Source organism: Fringilla coelebs (assembly GCF_963513975.1).
Source record: "Fringilla coelebs genome assembly, chromosome: 4".
NCBI lineage: Eukaryota > Metazoa > Chordata > Aves > Passeriformes > Fringillidae > Fringilla > Fringilla coelebs.
Genome location: NC_140032.1, coordinates 1649121 through 1669370, shown reverse-complemented (window position 1 = coordinate 1669370; position 20250 = coordinate 1649121). Strand labels below are relative to the sequence as shown.

Sequence of the window (20250 nt, the reverse complement as noted above, 5' to 3'; positions counted from 1 at the left end):
CTAGTTTGAGTCCTGTCCCTCCCAGTTTGAATCCTGTTCCTCCCAGTTGAAGCTCCCAGTTTGAGACCAGTCTGAATCCCTTCCATCCCAGTCTGGGACCAGTGTGAGCCTGTTTTCCTCCCAGTTTGATCCCAATCCCTCCCGCTTGAAGCTCCCAGTTTGATCCCAGTTTGAGTCCTGTCCTTCCCAATCTGACACCAGTCTGAATCCCTTCCCTCCCAGTTTGATCCCAGTTCCCCCATCCCAGCCTTTCTGACGCTCATTCCCTGTTTTCCAGGCTTCCCTGTTCCTGCAGGTGTCCTACATCCCCCCTCCGGGCGCTGTCCCGCTTTTCCCGCCTCCGGCCCCTCCGGAGCCGGCCCCGGCTGCAGCCGAGCTGGACACGGTCACCGGTAACCCCAGCCCCTCCCCATCCCGGTTTTTGGAATCCAAACCCATTCCCAAATCCCACGTTTCCCTTCTCCCACCGGGCAGAGACGGCCGGAGAGGAGGACACGGAGGATCCCGAGGCTACGGGGGACACGGAGCCCTCGGCGTCCTCGGGAGCACCGGGCTCGGAGCCGCCGTCATTCCCAAGGAAACCGTCCGGGAATCACATCCAGGGGGTGAAGAGGAGGAGGAGGAGCTCTCCCAAAAAACCTTTATCCAACAAACCGCAGGATTTCCAGGTGGGATGAGCTGTTCCCATAAAATCCTGCAGGTTGTCCTGGTGATTCCCTGTCCTCCATCCCATCCCAGATCTCAGTGATTCCCTGTCCTCCATCCCCGATCCCAGCAATTCCCTGTCCTCCATCCCATGGGATAATCCTGGTGATTCCCTGTCCTCCATCCCATGGGACAATCCTGGTGATTCTCATCCTGGTGATTCCCTGTCCTCCATCCCATGGGATGATCCTGGTGATTCCCATCCGGGTGATTCCTTGTCCTCCATCCCATCCCAGATCCTAGAGATTCCCTGTCCTCCATCCCATGGGATGATCCTGGTGGTTCTGATCCTGGTGATTCCCTGTTTTCCATCCCATGGGATGATCCTGGTGATTCTGATCCTGATGATTCCCTGTCCTCCATCCCATCACAGATCCCGGTGATTCCTTGTCCTCCATCCCATCCCAGATCCCAGCGATTCCCTGTTCTCCATCTCATGGGATGATCCTGGTGATTCTGATACTGGTGATTCCCTGTCCTCCATCCTGTGGGATGATCCCAGTGATTCCCTGTCCTCCATTCCATGGGATGATCCCAGTGATTCCCATCCTGGCGATTCCTTGTCCTCCATCCCATGGGATGATCCCGGTGATTCCCTGTCCTCCATCCCATGGGATGATCCCAGTGATTCCTATCCTGGTGATTCCTTGTCCTCCATCCCGTGGGATGATCCTGGTGATTCTCATCCTGGCGATTCCTTGTCCTCCATCCTGTGGGGTGATCCTGGTGATTCCCACCCCGCTGATTCCGTATCCTCCATCCCATCCCAGATCCGGGTGAGGGTCATCGAGGCCCGGCAGCTTCCCGGGATCCAGATCCGGCCGGTGGTGAAGGTGACGGTGGCCGGACAAACCCGGAGAACGCGGATCCGGAAAGGGAACTGCCCCTTCTTCGATGAGGTCAGTGGGAATTCCCACTCCGATTCCCGGGAGAGGCTGGGAAGTGGGAATGCGCTCCGGGGGGAAAACTGGGATAACATCTCATCCTCATCCTGGTTTTCCACAGACTTTTTTCTTCAACGTCTTCGAGTCCCCATCGGAGCTGTTTGATGCTCCCATTTTCCTCACGGTGAGTGTTTGGAAATTCTGGAATTCTCCCCTTCCCAGGGAACTCCCCGCCCCGTTCCCCAGGATCCACCATCCTGGCAGGATTTGGATTGGATTGCCCATTTTCCCTCATTTTCAGGTCGTGGATTCTCGGTCATTCCGCACGGATTCTGTGATCGGGGAATTCCGGGTAAGATCCCATCCCCTTTTCCCGGCGTTTCCTGCTCTGGATGAACTCTGGAATCTCCTTTTCCTTTAATCCCGCAGATGGATGTGGAGACCGTTTACTCCGAGCCAAGTGAGCCTTGGGAAACTCCTTTGGGGATTTTTTTGGGAAATGTGCCCACACATCCCAGCTCTTCCATAGAGGAACCCAAATCCATGGCCATGGAATCCTGGAATGGTTTGGGTGGGAAGGGACCTTAAGGATCATCTGGTTCCATCCAGGGAGAAATTCCAGGTGGATCCAAGTCCATCCAACCTGGCCTTGGACACTTCCAGGGATGGAACATCTGCAGCTTTCCTGGGAATTTTGTTCCAAAGACCCCTTCCCTCTTCCTGGGAAAGGAACTGAGATACTCCCTTATCCCATTCCATGATTTTCATTTAAACCCCTCCCAGGAGCGTCCCTGACCTCCCTGCACATCCAAGGAGTAATTCCCAGTTTTCCACGTTTTCCCACAGAACACGCTTTCCGCAGGAAGTGGCTGCTCCTCTCGGATCCGGAGGATTTTTCCGCGGGAGCCAAGGGCTACCTGAAGGTCAGCGCCTGCGTGCTGGGGCCTGGAGATGAAGCTCCCGTGAGTATTCCCGCTGGGAATGGGGGGACATTCCAGCCTTGGGACATTCCAGCCCTGGGATATTCCAGCCAAGAGCCACCAACCGCCATAGCCATTCCCAGGGAAGCCACACCTTGGATTTTCCTCTGTTTTGGGGGAAAAGTGCTGCATTTTCTCATGGAATCACGGAATGGTTTGGTTTGGGGGGGGGATCTTAAATCCCACCCAATTCCCACCCAGGGACACCTCTCACTGCCCCAGGTGGATCCAGCCTGGCCTTGGGCACTGCCAGGGATCCAGGGGCAGCCCCAGCAAATCTGGGAATTCCAGCCCAGCCCCTGCCCACCCTCCCAGCCAGCAATTCCTTGCCAAGATCCCAGCCCAATCTCCCCTTTCCCAGTGGCAGCCATTCCCTGCCTCCTGTCCCTCTGTCCCTTGTCCCCAGTCCCTCTCCAGCTCTCCTGGAGCCCCTCCAGGGACTCTTGAGGATTCCCTGGATTTTCCCTTCTCCAGGTGAATATTCCCAGAGCAGAGGGTCTCCAGAATCCTGGAATGGTTTGGTTTGGTTAAATCCCACCCCATCCATGGTCAGGGACACCTCCCACTATCTCAGGTTGCTCCAAACCCACTGTCCAACCTCACCTTGGAGCCTCCCAGGGATGTCAAATCCACCCACCCTCTCTCTTTTGGGATTTTCCTGTTCATTCCCAAATCCCGGGTGACTTTTCCCATTGTCCCCTTCCCACAGCTGGAGAAGAAGGAGGTGGCCGAGGACAAGGAGGACATCGAGGCCAACCTGCTGCGCCCCACCGGGGTCACCCTCAGGGGGGCCCAGTTCTGCCTCAAGATCTTCAAAGCCGAGGATTTGCCCCAGAGTAGGTTTTTCCCTGGGATCCCCCGGAATCGCGACATTCCGGGCAGGAATTAGGGAACGATCCATATCCTAATCCAAAGATATCGGGCAGTTTTATGGGAGAGGAGTTCTTAATGGTCCAAACTGGTTTTATCCCCCTGCTTTTCCTGCCTGGAGAGCACCTCCTCCCTGGGAATGCTCATCCCGCTGGTGGGGCAGCTGGGACCCTCTGGATGCTGTGGAATTCCATGGATTTTGGCATCTCCCTCTTTTCCCAGTGGATGACGCCGTCATGGACAACGTCCGGCAGATCTTTGGCTTCGAGAGCAACAAGAAGAACCTGGTGGATCCCTTCGTGGAAGTCAGCTTTGCCGGGAAAACGGTCAGCGGAGCGGGATGCTCCGGGATCCTGGGAATGGCAGCGGGAGGAACCCGGGACTGGGATGGCAGAGGGGTGTTCCCGGGGCTGGGATAACAGTGGGGTGATCCTGGGGTTGGGAATGGCAGCAGGATGTTCCTGGGATTGGGAATGGCAGCAGGATGATCTTGGGGTTGGGAATGGCAGCAGGATATTCCTGGCATTGGGAATGGCAGTGGGATGATCCTGGGGTTGGGAATAGCAGCAGGATGATGCTGGGGTTGGGAATAGCAGCAGGATGATGCTGGGTTTGGGAATGGCAGCAGGATGATCCTGGGATTAGGAATGGCAGCGGGATGATGCTGGGTTTGGGAATGACACCGGGATGATCCTGGGATTGGGGTAGCAGTGGGATGATCCTGGGATTGGCAGCAGGACATTCCCTCTCAGATCTCTGGGATTGGGATTTCAGTGGGATGTCCTCAGGACTGGGATAACAGCGGGATGATCCTGGGATTGGGAATGGCAGCAGGATATTCCTGGGATTGGGAATGGCAGTGGGATGATCCTGGGGTTGGGAATGGCAGCAGGACATTCCCTCCCAGATCTCTGGGATTGGGATTTCAGATGATGTCCTCAGGACTGGGATAGCAGCGGGGTGTTCCTGGGTCTGGGATAACAGTGAGATAATCCTGGGATTGGGAATGGCAGTGGGATGATCCTGGGATTGCAGTGGGACATTCCTTGTGGATCCCTGGGACTGGGATTTCAGTGGGATGTCCTTGGGGTTGGGATGACTGTGGAACATTCCCTGTGGATCCCTGGGACTGGGATTTCATTGGGATGTCCTTGGAGCTGGAATGGCAGTGGGACGTTCCCTGTGGATCCCCAAGCCAGGTCCTGGAATGAGGAAATTTGGAGGAATTTGGTCCTGGAATGTGGGAATTTGGTCCTGGAATGTGGGAATTTGGTCTTGGAATGGGGAAATTTGCTCCTGGAATGGGGCAGATGTGATCCTGCTGGTCCCAAGGTGGGAAGATCCCTGGGAAATCGAAGACATCCTCTGCCTCCTGCACCAAGGGATTTAGGAACCCCATGGAATGGGGGATGGATTTTAGGGAATCTGAGGCTGGATTTTGTGGAACCTGAGGCTGAATTTGAGGGAATTTGAGTCTCAACTTCAGGGAATCCAGGATTAATTTTAAGGAATCTAGGGCTGGATTTTGAGGAGCCTGAGTGTGGATTTTAGGGAACTTGGGGCCAGATTTTAAAGACTCTGAGGCTGGATTTTAAGGATGCTGAGATTGGATTTTAGGGAATTTGGGGATGGATTTTAGGGAAACTGAGGCTGGATTTTGAGGAGCTTGAGGCTGGAATTTGGGGGACCTGAGGCTGGATTTTGGGGAATCTGAGGCTGGATTTCGGGAACCTGAAACTGGATTTGGGGGAATGTGAACCTCAACTTTTGGGAACCTGAGGCTGGATTTTGGGGAATATGAGGCTGGATTTTGGGGAATCTGAAGCTGGATTTGGGAGAATCTGAGCCTCAGCTTTCAAGAAGCTAAAACCAGATTTTAGGGAATCTGAGGCCAGATTTTAAGGAAGCTGAAGCCGGATTTTAGGGAATCTCAGGCTTCCCAGCTCCATTGGGAGCCAACAGCCGTTTTCCTGGGATGACACCAACTTTTCCCTCTTCCCATCCCCCCCTTCCAGCTCTGCTCCCGGATCCTGGAGAAAAACGCCAACCCCCAGTGGAACCAGTGCCTGACACTGCCGGCCATGGTGAGCACTGGTGTCCCCAAGGTCCCCTCCCGGTGTCCCCAGCGCCGCTCACCCTCTTCCCGTGTCCCTTTTCCCAGTTCCCTTCCATGTGCGAGCGGATGAGGATCCGTGTGACCGACTGGTGAGCGGGAAGGGCATTCCCAGCGCCCGGAGCGGCGGGATGGGCGTGGGGACATCCCCTCCCCCGCGGTCCCCAGAGTGACGATGTCACCTCGCAGGGACCGTCTGACGCACAATGACGTCATCGGCACCGCTTTCCTGGGAATGTCCAAGATTTCGGCCCCCGGCGGGGAGCTGGAGGGTAAGGGCGGGAAGCAGGCCGGGATTTGGGATGCATGGCCTTGGAGGAGCTGCATGGCGTGGCTGGAGGTTGGTGGTGGCTTTGGGGATGTCACAGCTGTCACCCTCCCCACCTGGGGGTGTGCGATGGGGTCCTGGGGTCGCTCCGAGCTGTGCCTCATTCCCAGTTTGGATCCAACCCCTCTGGATTCTTGGGATTTGGTGGATTCTTGGGAATGGGGCTATGGAGGAGCTGCATGGCGTGGCTGGATGTTGGTGGTGGCTTTGGAGATGTCACAGCTGTCACCGCCCCTGCCTGGGGACATGGGATGGGTCCTGAGGTCACTCCGAGCTGTTCCCCATTTCCAGATTGGCTCCAACCCCTCTGGATTTAGGATTTGGTGGATTGTTGGGAATGGGGAAGGAAGTTGCAGGTCCGTGGTGTGGCTGGAGGTTGGTGGTGGCTTTGGGGATGTCACGGCTGTCACCGTCCCTGCGTGGGGACACCAGATGGGGTCCTGGGGTTGCTCCGAGCTGTGCCTCATTTCCAGATGGATCAAAGCCCTGTGGATTCTTGGGATTTGGTGGATTCTTGGGAATGGGGGATGGAGGCTGCAGGTCCGTGGTGTGGCTGGAGGTTGGTGACACGTGGTGGTGGTGGCACCGCTGCTGGCAGCCACGTCCCCCCTGAGGTGTCCAGCCCTCTGAGGTGACATTTAGGGGCTGTCACAGGGTGGGAATCCCCATCCAGCCCGTGCTGTTCCAAATCCCGGGAATTTTCTGAGGGTAAGGACCCCCAGGCGTGGCAGGGCTCAGCCAGGTGTCACTGTCACCGGTGCCAGGTGGGAGGGCAGGAATTTGGGACACGGCTTTGGACCTGCTGAGGGCTTAGAGCTTCCACCTGCATGAGCTTTTCCTGCTGCCAGCGCTTCCATGGAATCCGCGATCCCAGTGGGAATTCTGCACTAGGCTTTGTGACCTCCCCATGAGCTGTAGGGACAGGGGATGGCCGTGTTGGGAAAAGCTTGGGGCACGCTGGGATAGTGGGATGTGTCCCTGCCCATGGAATGAGCTTTAAGGTCCTTCCAAGCCATTCCGTGATTCCATGGATCAGGACACAATCCGGAGGCACCTCCCGTGTCCCACCCCTGGCACTGTCCAGCCCCCTCTTCCCAATCCCAACACAAATCCTGGGATGAGCTGGAGAGAGAGAGAGAGAGAGAGAGAGGCTGGGAGGGAAGATGGGAATGGTGGGATCCAGGATTGGCATCTCCCTTCCCACCACTGGGATCTGCTTGATCCCGAGGAAATGCCTGGGAATGCAACTCAGGGATGCTCCAATCCCGCTCCACCCCAATCCCACAGCCTCTGGAATTGTCCAAGGCCAGGTTGGACAAGGCTCAGAACAACCTGGGATAGTGGGAAGTGTCCCCGGATGCCCCTGGATGGGCTTTAAGGTCCTTTCCCAGCCTAACCATTCCATGATTCCATGATTCCTTGACTCCATGATTCCATGAAAAACCTCTCCCTTTCTCTCTCTGTCTCTCCGCACTAAAACCCGTGGGAATCTTCCCCCTCATTCCCATCTCCATCCCCTTTCCCTGCTCCTCTTCCAACCTTTCCCAACCTCTCTCCCTCTCTTTGTGCCTCAGATGAGTTTCCTGCTCCTGTGAAGCCTCTGAAACCCTCGGACCGTACGTTCCCAGTAACATCCCAGTTTTCCAGCGCCTCCCGGGACTGGTTTTACTGGTTCCGCTCTCTGGACTGGGGGAGGATCAGCTGGGATGAGTTGGGCACCTTGGGAAAAGGGAATGGCTCCGGTTTGGCCCTTTGGGGATTCCCGGGATGCTGTCGTGTCGGGAATGTGGAGCCAGCCGGGCGCACGGAGCTCAGGGCAGGATTCCCGCTCAAAATTCCACAAAAACGAGCGGTTCTCCTTGTGGAATCACAGGATTGGAAAATCCCTCTGATCCACTGGCTCCCAAGGCCACCCCGTGTCCGTGTCCCCAAGTGCCACATCCGCAGGGATGTTCAATCCCTCCAGGGATGGGGATGGCCCTTTCCATGAAGGAATTGTCCTGAAAATCCAACCCAAACCTCCCTCGGCACATCCTGAGGCTCTTTCCTCTCTCCTGTCGCTCTTACTCTTGTCTGACCCCTCTCTGACCTCACCTTTTTCCATGGGGACTTTTCCTGGGATTGGGAATTCCCAGGATTCAGCGCAGGCCCTCCGTATCTTTATCCTGCTCCAAGGTGAGGTCGTGGGATTCAAAATGGGTGGAAATTCCGGGATTTTGGTGGCCTCCAGCTGTGTGATCCTACAGCGAGCGTGACACATTCCCAAGGTGCCTCCAGGAATCCCTAATCCCTCTTTTCCCTGCCATTCCCAGTGGATGACGGGCTGGGATTCCTGCCGACCTTCGGGCCCTGCTACATCAACCTGTACGGCAGCCCCCGGGAATTCACCGGATTTCCCGATCCCTACGAGACGCTCAATTTGGGAAAGGTGACATCGGCTGCTTCCCGGCGCATCCCAAAATAACCTCCGGCTCCTCTTTTCCCAATAAAAGCTGCTTCTAACCCAACCTGGCTTTGTCATCAGGAGCCTGCGCTGCGTTTCCCGCTCCCGGTTATTCCCGCTAACGCCTCCCGATCCCGCTCTGCTCCCAAAATTCCGCCTTGGAAGCGCCGGCTGGAATTCTTTGCCTGATCCCGCTGCTCCGCGATGAAGCTCCTTGGAAGCAAAGGCAGAGCTCGGCCTCGGGAAGGGAATCCTGGGATCCTGACTTCTGTTCCTGGTCTATCCCAAGGGCGAGGGGGTCGCGTATCGGGGCCGGATCCTGGTGGAGCTGGAGACCAAACTGGTGGAGCACATGGAGCAGAAGGTGGAGGAGATTCCTGCTGATGACATCCTGAGGGTGGAGGTATTGGAATTTCTGGAAAGTCTCTGGGATTGGCATGTGGGACACTAGGGAAGGGCCATGGGTGGGGGTTGTCCTATGGTCTGTGAGCTCCTGGAAGGTTTTCCTGCTGGATTTTCATCCAAAGTCTCCAGGCTGGTCCATCTGAGCTGGTGATGGTGAGTGTGGAATTGTGGGATCACGGAATGGTTTGGGTGGGAATGGACATTGAAGTTGATCCTGTTCCATGGGCAGGGACACCTCCCACTATCCCAGGTGGATCCAAGCCCCAGTGTCCAACCTTGCCTTGGGCATTCCCAGGGATCCAGGGGCAGCCACAGCAAATCTGGGAATTCCAGCCCAGCCCCTGCCCACCCTCCCAGCCAGCAATTCCTTGCCAAGATCCCAGCCCAATCTCCCCTTTCCCAGTGGCAGCCATTCCCTGGCTCCTGTCCCTCTGTCCCTTGTCCCCAGTCCCTCTCCAGCTCTCCTGGAGCCCCTCCAGGCTCTGCAAGGCTCTCCAAGGTCTCCCATGACATTGTGGGAGATTTCCCTTCATTCCATCTCTCTCAGATTTCCTCCTTTGGCTCCTTTTCCATGAGAAGTTGCAGCCTCCTCTTCCATCTGGTTTTCCTAAAATTCCCCCAACATTCCCATGCTGCAAAGTTTGTTATTCCCCCTGCAAGAAAATTCCCTTCCTGGGATCACTGAGGCTGGAAAAGCCCTGCAAGGTCATCAAGTCCAAGCTGTGCCCAATGCCCACCTTGGCACATCCAGGAATTCCTTGGACACTTCCAGGGATGGAGACTCCAAACCTCCCTGGGTGCTTCCAAGGCCTGACCACCTTTTCCATGAGGAAATTCCTGCTGATGTCTACCCTGATCCTCCCCTGGCACAGCCTGAGGCCGTTCCCTTCTATCCTGTTATTCCATGGGATCACATCCCAAATCCTACCTGGTTCCAACCTGTCAGGCAGTTGTGCAAAGCCAGAAGGTCCCTCTGGATCCTCCTTTTCTCTGGAATGAGTCCCTTCCCACCTCCCTCAGCTTTTCCTGGTTCTCCAGCCCCTTTCCCAACTCCCTCAGTTTTTCCTGGTTCACAAGTCCCTTCCCAACTTCCTCAGCTTTTCCTGGTTTTCCAACTACTTCCCAACTCCCTCCGCTTTTCCTGGTTCTCCAGCCCCTTCCAAACTCCCTCAGCTTTTCCTGGTTTTCCAACCCCTTCCCAACTCAGCTTTTCCTGGTTCTCCAACCCCTTCCCAACTCTCTCAACTTTTCCTGGTTCTCCAGCCCCTTCCCAACTCCCTCAGCTTTTCCTTGTTCTCCAGCCTCTTCCCAACTTCCTCAGCTTTTCCTGGTTCTCCAGCCCCTTCCCACCTCCCTCAGCTTTTCCTGGTTCTCCAGCCCTTTCCCACCTCCCTCAGCTTTTCCTGGTTCTCCAGCCCCTTCCCAACTCCCTCAGCTTTTCCTGGTTCTCCAACCCCTTCCCAACTCCCTCAGCTTTTCCTGGTTCTCCAACCCCTTCCCAACTCTCTCAGCTTTTCCTGGTTTTCCAACCCTTTCCCAACTTCCTCAGCTTTTCCTGGTTTTCCAACTACTTCCCAACTCCCTCAGATTTTCCTAGTTTTCCAACCCCTTCCCAACTCTCTCAGCTCTTCCTGGTTCTCCAACCCCTTCCAAACTCCCTCAGCTTTTCCTGGTTTTCCAACCCCTTCCCAACTCTCTCAACTTTTCCTGGTTCTCCAGCCCCTTCCCAACTCCCTCATCTTTTCCTGGTTCTCCAACTCCCTCAGCTTTTCCTGGTTTTCCAACTACTTCCCACCTCCCTCAGCTTTTCCTGGATCTCCAGCCCCTTCCCACCTCCCTCAGCTTTTCCTGGTTCTCAAGCCCCTTCCCAACTCTCTCAGCTTTTCCTGGTTCTCCAGCCCTTTCCCAACTCTCTCAGCTTTTCCTGGTTTTCCAACCCCTTCCCAACTTCCTCAGCTTTTCCTGGTTCTCCAGCCCCTTCCCAACTCCCTCAGCTTTTCCTGGTTTTCCAACCCCTTCCAAACTCCCTCAGCTTTTCCTGGATCTCCAGCCCCTTCCCAACTCCCTCAACTTTTCCTGGTTCTCCAACCCCTTCCCAACTCCCTCAGCTTTTCCTGGTTCTCCAGCCCCTTTCCCAACTCTCTCAGCTCTTCCTGGTTCTCCAGCCCCTTCCCGACTCTCTCAGCTTTTCCTGGTTTTCCAACCCCTTCCCAACTCTCTTAGCTTTTCCTGATTCTCCAGCCCCTTCCCAACTTCCTCAGCTTTTCCTGGTTTTCCAACCCCTTCCCAATTCCCTCAGCTTTTCCTGGTTCTCCAACCCCTTCCCAGCTCCCTCAGCCTTTCCTGGTTCTCCAGCCCCTTCCCAGCTCTCTCAGCTTTTCCTGGTTCTCCAACCCCTTCCCAACTCTCTCAGCTTTTCCTGGTTCTCCAGCCCCTTCCCAACTCTCTCAGCTTTTCCTGGTTCTCCAACCCCTTCCCAACTCCCTCAGCTTTTCCTGGTTCTCCAGCCCCTTCCCAGCTCCCTCAGCTTTTCCTTATTCTCCAACCTCTTCCCAACTCCCTCAGCTTTTCCTGGTTTTCCAACCCCTTCCCAACTCCCTCAGCTTTTCCTGGTTCTCCAGCCCCATCCCAACTCCTCCAGCCCCTCCTCAGGATTTACCCTCCAGCCTCTTCCAGCTCCACCTCCCGGAGATCTTTGTCAGCGTCTCCTCCACGTCCAATTCCCGTTCGTATTCCAGAAATACCTGCGCCGGCGGAAATATTCCCTCTTCGCCGCCTTCTACTCGGCCACGATGCTGCAGGGCGTGGACGGCGCCATCCAGTTCGAGGTCAGCATCGGGAATTACGGCAACAAGTTCGACACCACCTGCCTGCCCCTGGCCTCCACCACCCAGTACAGCGGGGCTGTCTTCGATGGTGAGCGCGGATTCCGTCCTTCGGGATGATCCAAACCCGGCTGGCGGAAGAGAACCCTGGAATTATGGAATGGTTGGGGATGGAAGGGATTTTAAATCCCATCCTGTTCCAGCTTAGGGACACCTCCCACGATCCCAGGTGGAGCCAAGCCCCAGTGTCCAGCCTGGCCTTGGTCATTCCCAGGGATCCAGGGGCAGCCCCAGCAAATCTGGGAATTCCAGCCCAGCCCCTGCCCACCCTCCCAGCCAGCAATTCCTTGCCAAGATCCCAGCCCAATCTCCCCTTTCCCAGTGGCAGCCATTCCCTGGCTCCTGTCCCTCTGTCCCTTGTCCCCAGTCCCTCTCCAGCTCTCCTGGAGCCCCTTCAGGGACTCTGAGGATTCCCTGGATTTTTCCCTTCTCCAGGGGAACATTCCCAGCTCTCCCAGAGCAGAGGGGCTCCAGAATCCTGGAGTGATTTGGGTTGGAAGTGACCTCAAATCCCATCCCATTCCCACCCCATCCATGTTCAGGGACGCCTCCCACTATCCCAGGTGTCTCCAAGCCCCACTGTCCAACCTGGCCTTGGGCACTGCCGGGGATCCAGGGAAGCCCGAGGTTGTGTCCAGGTGATCCTGCTGAAGGTGTCCCTGCTTGGACCAGACAACTCCAGGTGGTTTTCCCACCTCATCCATGGGGAGTTTGTGTCTGGGAAGGAGCAGGGAAGCCGGGACTTCTCTTGCTCCGTGAGGTGATTTTTGGGAGCGCCTTTTCCTGGCCTTTTCCTGGCTCCCATTTCATCCCCCCAGGAATGCTGAAATAGTTTCTGGCCTCACTGCTGGAGCCATGGAGTCAGATCCCATTGGATCTGGGGGGGATCTCAAGGATTTGGGTAGCTCCATTCCCATCTTTCTCCCAAACACCTTCCGAGGCGAATTCCCATCCCGATCACGCCCTTCCCCCTTCATCCCCGCTCCCGAGGGGTGGATCCCGTTATCCCAACATCCCGAGGTGACGCTGTGCTGTCCCGCAGGCTGCCACTACTATTACCTGCCCTGGGGGAACGTGAAGCCTGTGGTGGTGCTGTCCTCGTACTGGGAGGACATCGGCCACCGCATGGACGCCCAGAACCTGCTGCTCTACGGAGCCGAGCGGCTGGTGAGTGACAGGGGACACCCCTGGGGACACCCCTGGGGACACCCCTGGGGACATCCCGGGGACATCCCTGGGGACATCCCTGGGGAGGGGACAGAGGCCACCTCCAGGTGGGGAGTGTCCAGTGACACCCCTGGGGACATCTCTGGGGACATCCTGGGGACACCAGGAGGGGACAGAGGCCACCTCCAAGCTGAGGAGTGTCCAGTGGCACCCCTGGGGACATCTCTGGGGACACCGGGAAGGGACAGAGGCCACCTCCAAGCTGGAGAGGGTCCAGTGACATCTCTGGGGACACCAGGAGGGGACAGAGGCCACCTCCAGGTGGGGAGTGTCCAGTGACATCCCTGGGGACATCCCTGGGGACACCGGGAGGAGGCAGAGGCCACCTCCATGCTGAGGAGTGTCCAGTGGTCCAGTGACACCCCTGGGGACATCCTGGGGACATCCTGGGGACACCAGGAGGGGACAGAGGCCACCTCCATGCTGAGGAGTGTCCAGTGACACCCCTGAGGACATCCTGGGGACATCCTGGGGACAGCGGGGGGAGGCAGAGGCCACCTCCAGGTGGGGAGTGTCCAGTGACATCCCTGGGGACATCCTGGGGACACCGGGAGGAAGCAGAGGCCACCTCCAAGCTGGAGAGGGTCCAGTGACATCCCTGGGGACATCTCTGGGGACAACAGGATGGAACAGAGGCCACCTCCAAGCTGGAGAGGGTCCAATGACATCTCTAGGGACATCTCTGGGGACACTGGGAGGGGACAGAGGCCACCTCCAGGTGGGGAGGGTCTGGTGACATCAGCTGTGTATCCACTGGATGAGGAACTTCATGGAATCACGGAATGGTTTGGGTGGGAAGGGACCTTAAATCCCATCCCATTCCACCCCATCCATGGGCAGGGACACCTCCCTCCATCCCAGGTGGATCCAGCCTGGCCTTGGGCATTGCCAGGGATCTGGGGGCAGCCACAGCAAATCTGGGAATTCCAGCCCAGCCCCTGCCCACCCTCCCAGCCAGCAATTCCTTGCCAAGATCCCAGCCCAATCTCCCCTTTCCCAGTGGCAGCCATTCCCTGGCTCCTGTCCCTCTGTCCCTTGTCCCCAGTCCCTCTCCAGCTCTCCTGGAGCCCCTTTGGGACTCTGAGGATTCCCTGGATTTTCCCTTCTCCAGGTGAACATTCCCAGCTCTCCCAGAGCATCCATTCCATCCTGGAATGGTTTGGGTTTGGAGAAACCTTAAATCCCACCCCATCCATGTTCAAGGACACCTCCCACTATCCCGGGTGGATCCAAGCCCTGTCCAACCTGGAGACAATTCCAGCCATCCAGAGGCCCTCCTCCAGCTCCTGAGCGATTTCTGAGATTTCCCATTGGATTTCCCCGTTGGTTCCCCTGGAACTCCAAACACTTGGATGCAGATCCCTGCTGGGACCCAGAGTGGAATCTCCGAGTTTCCTCTTGCTGGGAATATCCTGGAAGCAGGATGAGATTCCGGGCAATTCCTCGGCTCCTGATCCCCGCTTTTCCTGCAGGAAGCAAACCTGGAGAAGGTCCATGTGGCTCTGAAATCCAACCGCTCCCCGCTGGAGCTGGAGGCCCTGGGATCCCAGCTGCTCGATGACGTCATCGCTGACTGCAGGTGCTTTGGGAATTTGGGATGGGAAACCTTTCCTTGTGTTTCTTCTTGGTCTTGGAAGGGAACACTGTCTCCACCCCTCCTCTCCTTTCTTCTCCCCCCTTTTTTCTCCTTTTCCCCCCTTTTCTACCTTTCCTCCCCTTTTCCCTCTCTTTTCCCATTTCTCTTCATTTTTTCCACTTTTTCCTCCATTTTCCCCCTTTTCCCTTCTCTCCCTTTTTTGTTTATTCCCTCCTTTTTCTCCACCTTTTTTCCTTTTTCCTATTTTTTCTCCCTCCTTTCCCCATTTTTCCCCTTTCTCCCTTTTCCTTCCTTTTCCCTCCTCCCCCCCCTTTTCTTTTATTCATCTTTTCCCTTTATTTCAGTTTTTCTTTTTTCCTATTTTTCCCCCTCCCCCTTTTCCCTTTTTTGCTTTCTTTTGTCTTTTCCCCCTTCTCCCTTTTTTCTGTTTCTTCATTTTTCCTCTTTCCCCCCCTTTTTCTTCCTCTTTCTCCCTTTTAATATTTTTCCTTTTCTTCCCTTTTCCCTACTCCCATTTCCCTTTTATTTTTGTATTTTCCCCTTTTTTTCTGTGCTTTTCCTTTTTCCTCTTCCCTCTTGCTTTTTTTTTCCATTTCCCCCTCTTTTTCTCTTTTTTCCATTTCCCCCCTTGTTTCTCTTTTTCCTGTTTTTTTTTTTTTTCCCTTTTTATTCCCTCCCCCTTTTTTACTCTTTTTGCCTTTTCTCCCCTTTTTTTCTTTTTTCCCTTTTTTCCTTCCCACCCTTTTTGTGTCCTTATTTCCTTTTTTTCTTTATTTCCTTTTTTTTCCTTCTCCCCCTCCTTTTTCCCCTCCCTTTTCCCTTTTTTTCCCATTTTCCCCTTTTCCCCCACCTTTTCCCTGCTCGTTCCCCCTCACTCCAAATCCTGTCCAAGGCCAGGCTGGATGGGGCTTGGAGTAACCTGGGATAGCGGAAGATCCCAAACTATTCCATGATTCCATTTTCTCCCTATTTACCTGCAATAAAAAATGGGATTTGCAATCCCAATTCCCGAGGTGGGAATGTTGCATCCCTAAAAATCTCCTTCCAAACCTCTCCACAGCCTAAAAATAAATTTATCTTTCTCTCCATCTATTTTTTCCGGAGGAAATCCTGATTTGTGGCTCGCGAGCCGGGAGCAGGAAGTCAATTTATAGCAGCGGATCCATAAATCCTTGAATTTTACAGGAAAACCTCCCAGTTTGGCACCTGGTCCATTTTTCCAGGAACTTGGATGATGGATATTAAAATGGGGGTGTGGCTCATTCCCATCCTGATTCCAGGGGGAATTCCGGCTGTGGTTTGAAGCTCTTTTGCTCTTCCTGTTCCCAAATATCTTCGGTGGCTCCTCAATTCCTTGGAAATTTGCTGAAAATATGGAAAACCAATAAAAAAGGGTGGAAAACTCCACAGGCTCAGATGGCTGAGCTATTGGGGTGGGATTTGGGATGGATTAATGATCATTAATGATGATTAGTGGTCATTAATGACCTGTAATGATCATTAATGACCATTAACGACCATTGATGATGATTGGTGACCATTAGTGACCATTAATCACCAATTATGATGACTGGTGACCTCTAATGATCTTTAATGATGATTGGTGACAATTAATGACCATTAATGACCCTTAATGACCTTTAATGACCATCAATGAAAAATTCATGGTGATTGGTGACCAATAATGACAATTAGTGATGCTTAATTACCTTTAATGATCATTAATGACCATTAATGATGAATGGTGACCACTAATGATCATTAATGATCAGTAACAACATTAACAACCTTTGGTGATGATTGGTGACCAATAATGATGGCTGCTGACCATTAATGACCTTTAATAATCATTAATGACCATTGGTGATGATTGGTGACCATTAATGATGACTGCTGACCATTAATGACCTTTAATGATCATTAATGACCATTGATGATGACTGGTGACCACTAATGATCATTAATGATCAATAACAACCATTAACAACCTTTGGTGATGATTTGTGACCATTAATGATGGCTGATGACCATTAATGACCTTTAATGATCATTAATGACCATTGGTGATGATTGGTGACCATTAATGATGACTGCTGACCATTAATGACCTTTAATGACCATTAATGACCATTGATGATGACTGGTGACCATTAATGATCATTAATGACCATTGATGATGACTGCTGACCATTAATGATCTTTAATGATCAGTAACAACCAATAACAACCTTTGGTGATGATTGGTGACCATTAATGATGACTGCTGATCATTAATGACCTTTAATGATCCTTAATGACCATTGATGATGACTGATGACCATTAATGATGGCTGCTGACCATTAATGACCTTTAATGATCATTAATGACCATTGATGATGACTGGTGACCGTTAGTGACCACTAATGACCATGAATCACCACTAATAACCATTAACCACCATTAGTGATCATCAGTGACAATTAACAGCCCTTAATGACCTTCAAGGTCCACCCCGATCCCGCCCAATCCCTGATTCCCTCCCGTCCCTGCAGCCTGAAGCTTCCGGATGTCCTGGGGAGGGCATCCAGCACCCACCTGGATCAGAACCTGTTCCGCTTCCGGAGCACCCACCTGGAGCAGATCCTCAAGGTGGCCCTGAGGCTCAAGCACGAGAATTCCAGCCTTTCCCAAATCCTGGATCAGGCCGAGGATTGGCTGTGCCGGCTCCGGGCCATGGCGGAGGAGGTGAGGGTGATGTTCCATCCTGGCTCCCAAATCCATGGATTCTCCCATGGGGCCAGGTTTGGCTCCGATGGTTGGTGGTCGGTTTTGCTCACGGATGGGTTGAGGTCAACTCATGGATAGGGAGCAGCCCTGGGAGAAGGACTTGGAATGTTGGTGGGTGGGAAAATCCATGTGCTCTGGCTGATTCCACAGCAGGGAAAGGGGGAATTCTTCTCCTCTGCCATGGAGCCAGGCTGGGAGATCTGGGAATGTTCACCTGGAGAAGGGAAAATTCCAGGGAATCCTCAGAGTCCCTGGAGGGGCTCCAGGAGAGCTGGAGAGGGACTGGGGACAAGGGACAGAGGGACAGGAGCCAGGGAATGGCTGCCACTGGGAAAGGGGAGATTGGGCTGGGATCTTGGCAAGGAATTGCTGGCTGGGAGGGTGGGCAGGGGCTGGGCTGGAATTCCCAAATTTGCTGTGGCTGCCCCTGGATCCCTGGCAGCGTCCAAAGCCAGGCTGGATGGAGCTTGGATCCACCTGGGATAAGATCCCTCCCAACCCATTCCATGATTTCATGATCCCATTCTGGGCTGTGCTGGTGGATCCCTCCTAACAGGATCCTACGGATTTGTGTTTTCCAGCCCCAGAACAGCCTCCCCGACATCGTCATCTGGATGATCCAGGGCCACAAACGCGTGGCCTTCGCCCGCATCCCGGCCCACCAGGTCCTGTATTCCCGGAACATCTCCAACTGCTGCGGCCGGAACTGTGGGAAGCTCCAGACCATCTTCCTCAAGGTACCTTTGGAGGCCTGTCCAGTTGGAATCTTGACTTTCCAAACAATTTTCCCACTAAAAATAATTAAAAAGATGAAAAATCCTGCAGGGAAAGCTCAAATCCCAACACAACGTTCAGCTCCGGTTTCATGGAATCATGGGAAGTTTTGGGTTGGGAGAGACCTTAAATACTTGACCCTGTCTGTGTCCCTGTCCCTCTCCATGCCCTTGTCCCTGACTTTGTCCCTGTCCCTGACCTTCTCCCTGACCCTGTCCTTATCCTTTTCTCTGCCCTTGTCCCTGACGCTGTCCTTGTCCCTCTCCATGTCCCTGAACTTGTCCCTGTCCTTGACCTTGTCTGTGTCCATGTCTGTGTCCGTGTCTGTGTCCCTGCCCCTCTCCCTGTCCCTGACCATGTCCTCATCCTTTTTCTTGACCTTGTCCCTGACTCTGTCCTTGACCTTGTCCCTGTCCCTCTCCCTGTCCTTGTCCCTGACGTCCCTGTCCCTGACCTTCTTCCTGACCCTGTCCTTATCCTTTTCCCTGCCCTTTTCCCTGCCCTTGTCCCTGCCCCTGCCCTTTTCCCTGACCCTGTCCTTGTCCCTCTCCATGTCCCTGAACTTGTCCCTGTCCTTGACCTTGTCTGTGTCTGTGTCCCTGTCCCTCTCCTTGTCCCTGGCTTTCTCCCTGACCATGTCCTCATCCTTTTCCTTGACCTTGTCCCTGACTCTGTCCTTGATCTTCTCCTTGTTCCTCTCCCTGTCCTTGTCCCTGAACTTGTCCCTGTCCTTGACCTTGTCTGTGTTTGTGTCCCTGTCCCTCTCCCTGTCCCTGACCCTGTCCTCATCCTTTTCCTTGGCCTTGTCCCGGACTCTGTCCTTGACCTTGTCCCTATCCTTATCCTTTTCCCTGCCCTTGTCCCTGACCCTGCCCCTGTCCCTCTCCATGTCCCTGATTTTGTCCCTGTCCCTGACCTTCTTCCTGACCTTGTCCTTATCCTTTTCCCTCTCCTTGTCCTCATCCTTTTCCTTGACCTTGTCCCTGACTCTGCCCTTGACCTTGTCCCTGCCCCTGTCCCTCTCCATGTCCCTGAACTTGTCCCTGTCCTTGACCTTGTCTGTGTTTGTGTTCCTGTCCCTCTCCCTGTCCCTGACCATGTCCTCATCCTTTTTCTTGACCTTGTCCCTGACTCTGTCCTTGACCTTGTCCCTGTCCCTCTCCCTGTCCTTGTCCCTGACTTTGTCCCTGTCCCTGACCTTCTTCCTGACCCTGTCCTTATCCTTTTCCCTGCTCTTTTCCCTGCCCTTGTCCCTGACCCTGCCCCTGTCCCTCTCCATGTCCCTGATTTTGTCCCTGTCCCTGACCTTCTTCCTGACCTTGTCCTCATCCTTTTCCCTGTCCTTGTCCCTGCCCCTGCCCCTGTCCCTCTCCATGTCCCTGAACTTGTCCCTGTCCTTGACCTTGTCTGTGTCCCTGTCCCTCTCCCTGTCCCTGACCCTGTCCTCATCCTTTTCCTTGACCTTGTCCCTGTCCTTGTCCCTGTCCCTCTCCTTGTCCTTGTCCCTGACCTTTTCCCTCCCCTTGATCTTGTCCTTTTCCCTGTTCCTGACCTTGTCCTTGCCCCTGACCTTCTCAATGTCCCTTTCCCTATCCCTGTCCATGTCCTTGTCCCTGTCCCTGACCTTTCTGTGACCCTGATCCTATCCCTGATCCTGTCCAGGACCGCTGGAATTTTGAAGCTCCTCAAGGTCAGCTGGGGACACATTTTAGGGATATCGATGGTGGCGTTGGGATGATCCTGAAAGTCTTTTCCAAACTCAATTCCATAATCCCAAAGCTCTCCGCCCACTCCTGACATTATCCCATGACCGCTCCATGTCCCACCTGCCCCATCCAGGGGTCTTCATTCCCACCCTCCCAGAATTCCCGTTAATCCCTTCCCGGGGGCCTTTTCCTTGTCAGTACCCTCAGGAGGACGTGATGGGGCCGCGGATCCCGGCGCAGATCCGGGTGCGGCTCTGGTTTGGATTGGCTGTGGATGAGAAGGAATTCAACCAATTCGCCGAAGGAAAACTCTCCGTCTTCGCTGAAACCGTGAGCATTCCCAAGGGATCCCCATCCGGGCGGGAAAAGGGGGTGGGCTGGACCTAAAACCTCATCACATTCTCAAAGGATCCCCATCCCAGCAGGAAAAGGGGGTGGACTGGACCTAAAAGCTCATTGCATTCCCAAGGGATCCCCATCCTTGCGGGAAAAGGGGGTGGACTGGACCTAAAACCTCGTCTCATTCCCAAAGGATCCCCATCCCACCAGGAAAAGGGGGTGGGCTG

At 54.4% G+C, this 20250-nt stretch overlaps 1 protein-coding gene across 4 annotated transcripts in view; it reads left to right on the top strand.

The window, feature by feature from the left end:
* DYSF (dysferlin) overlaps window positions 1–20250 on the top strand; it is a gene marked incomplete at its 5' end in the record, with an annotated part of 79401 nt that overhangs the window by 7064 nt on the left and 52087 nt on the right. For 2 of the 4 annotated variants that reach the window (XM_084204875.1, XM_084204877.1), the window contains 21 exons: window positions 278–392; window positions 475–668; window positions 1476–1604; window positions 1711–1773; window positions 1891–1941; window positions 2019–2049; window positions 2436–2551; window positions 3279–3405; window positions 3662–3765; window positions 5455–5523; window positions 5601–5644; window positions 5742–5824; window positions 7455–7496; window positions 8193–8308; window positions 8613–8726; window positions 11467–11644; window positions 12656–12780; window positions 14313–14419; window positions 16970–17162; window positions 17786–17941; window positions 19883–20014. In XM_084204875.1, the coding sequence (XP_084061001.1) occupies window positions 278–392; window positions 475–668; window positions 1476–1604; window positions 1711–1773; window positions 1891–1941; window positions 2019–2049; window positions 2436–2551; window positions 3279–3405; window positions 3662–3765; window positions 5455–5523; window positions 5601–5644; window positions 5742–5824; window positions 7455–7496; window positions 8193–8308; window positions 8613–8726; window positions 11467–11644; window positions 12656–12780; window positions 14313–14419; window positions 16970–17162; window positions 17786–17941; window positions 19883–20014 (2289 nt within the window). The remainder of the gene's footprint in view (window positions 1–277; window positions 393–474; window positions 669–1475; window positions 1605–1710; window positions 1774–1890; window positions 1942–2018; window positions 2050–2435; window positions 2552–3278; window positions 3406–3661; window positions 3766–5454; window positions 5524–5600; window positions 5645–5741; window positions 5825–7454; window positions 7497–8192; window positions 8309–8612; window positions 8727–11466; window positions 11645–12655; window positions 12781–14312; window positions 14420–16969; window positions 17163–17785; window positions 17942–19882; window positions 20015–20250) is intronic. The other 2 variants (XM_084204878.1, XM_084204876.1) reach the window with 1 other exon arrangement.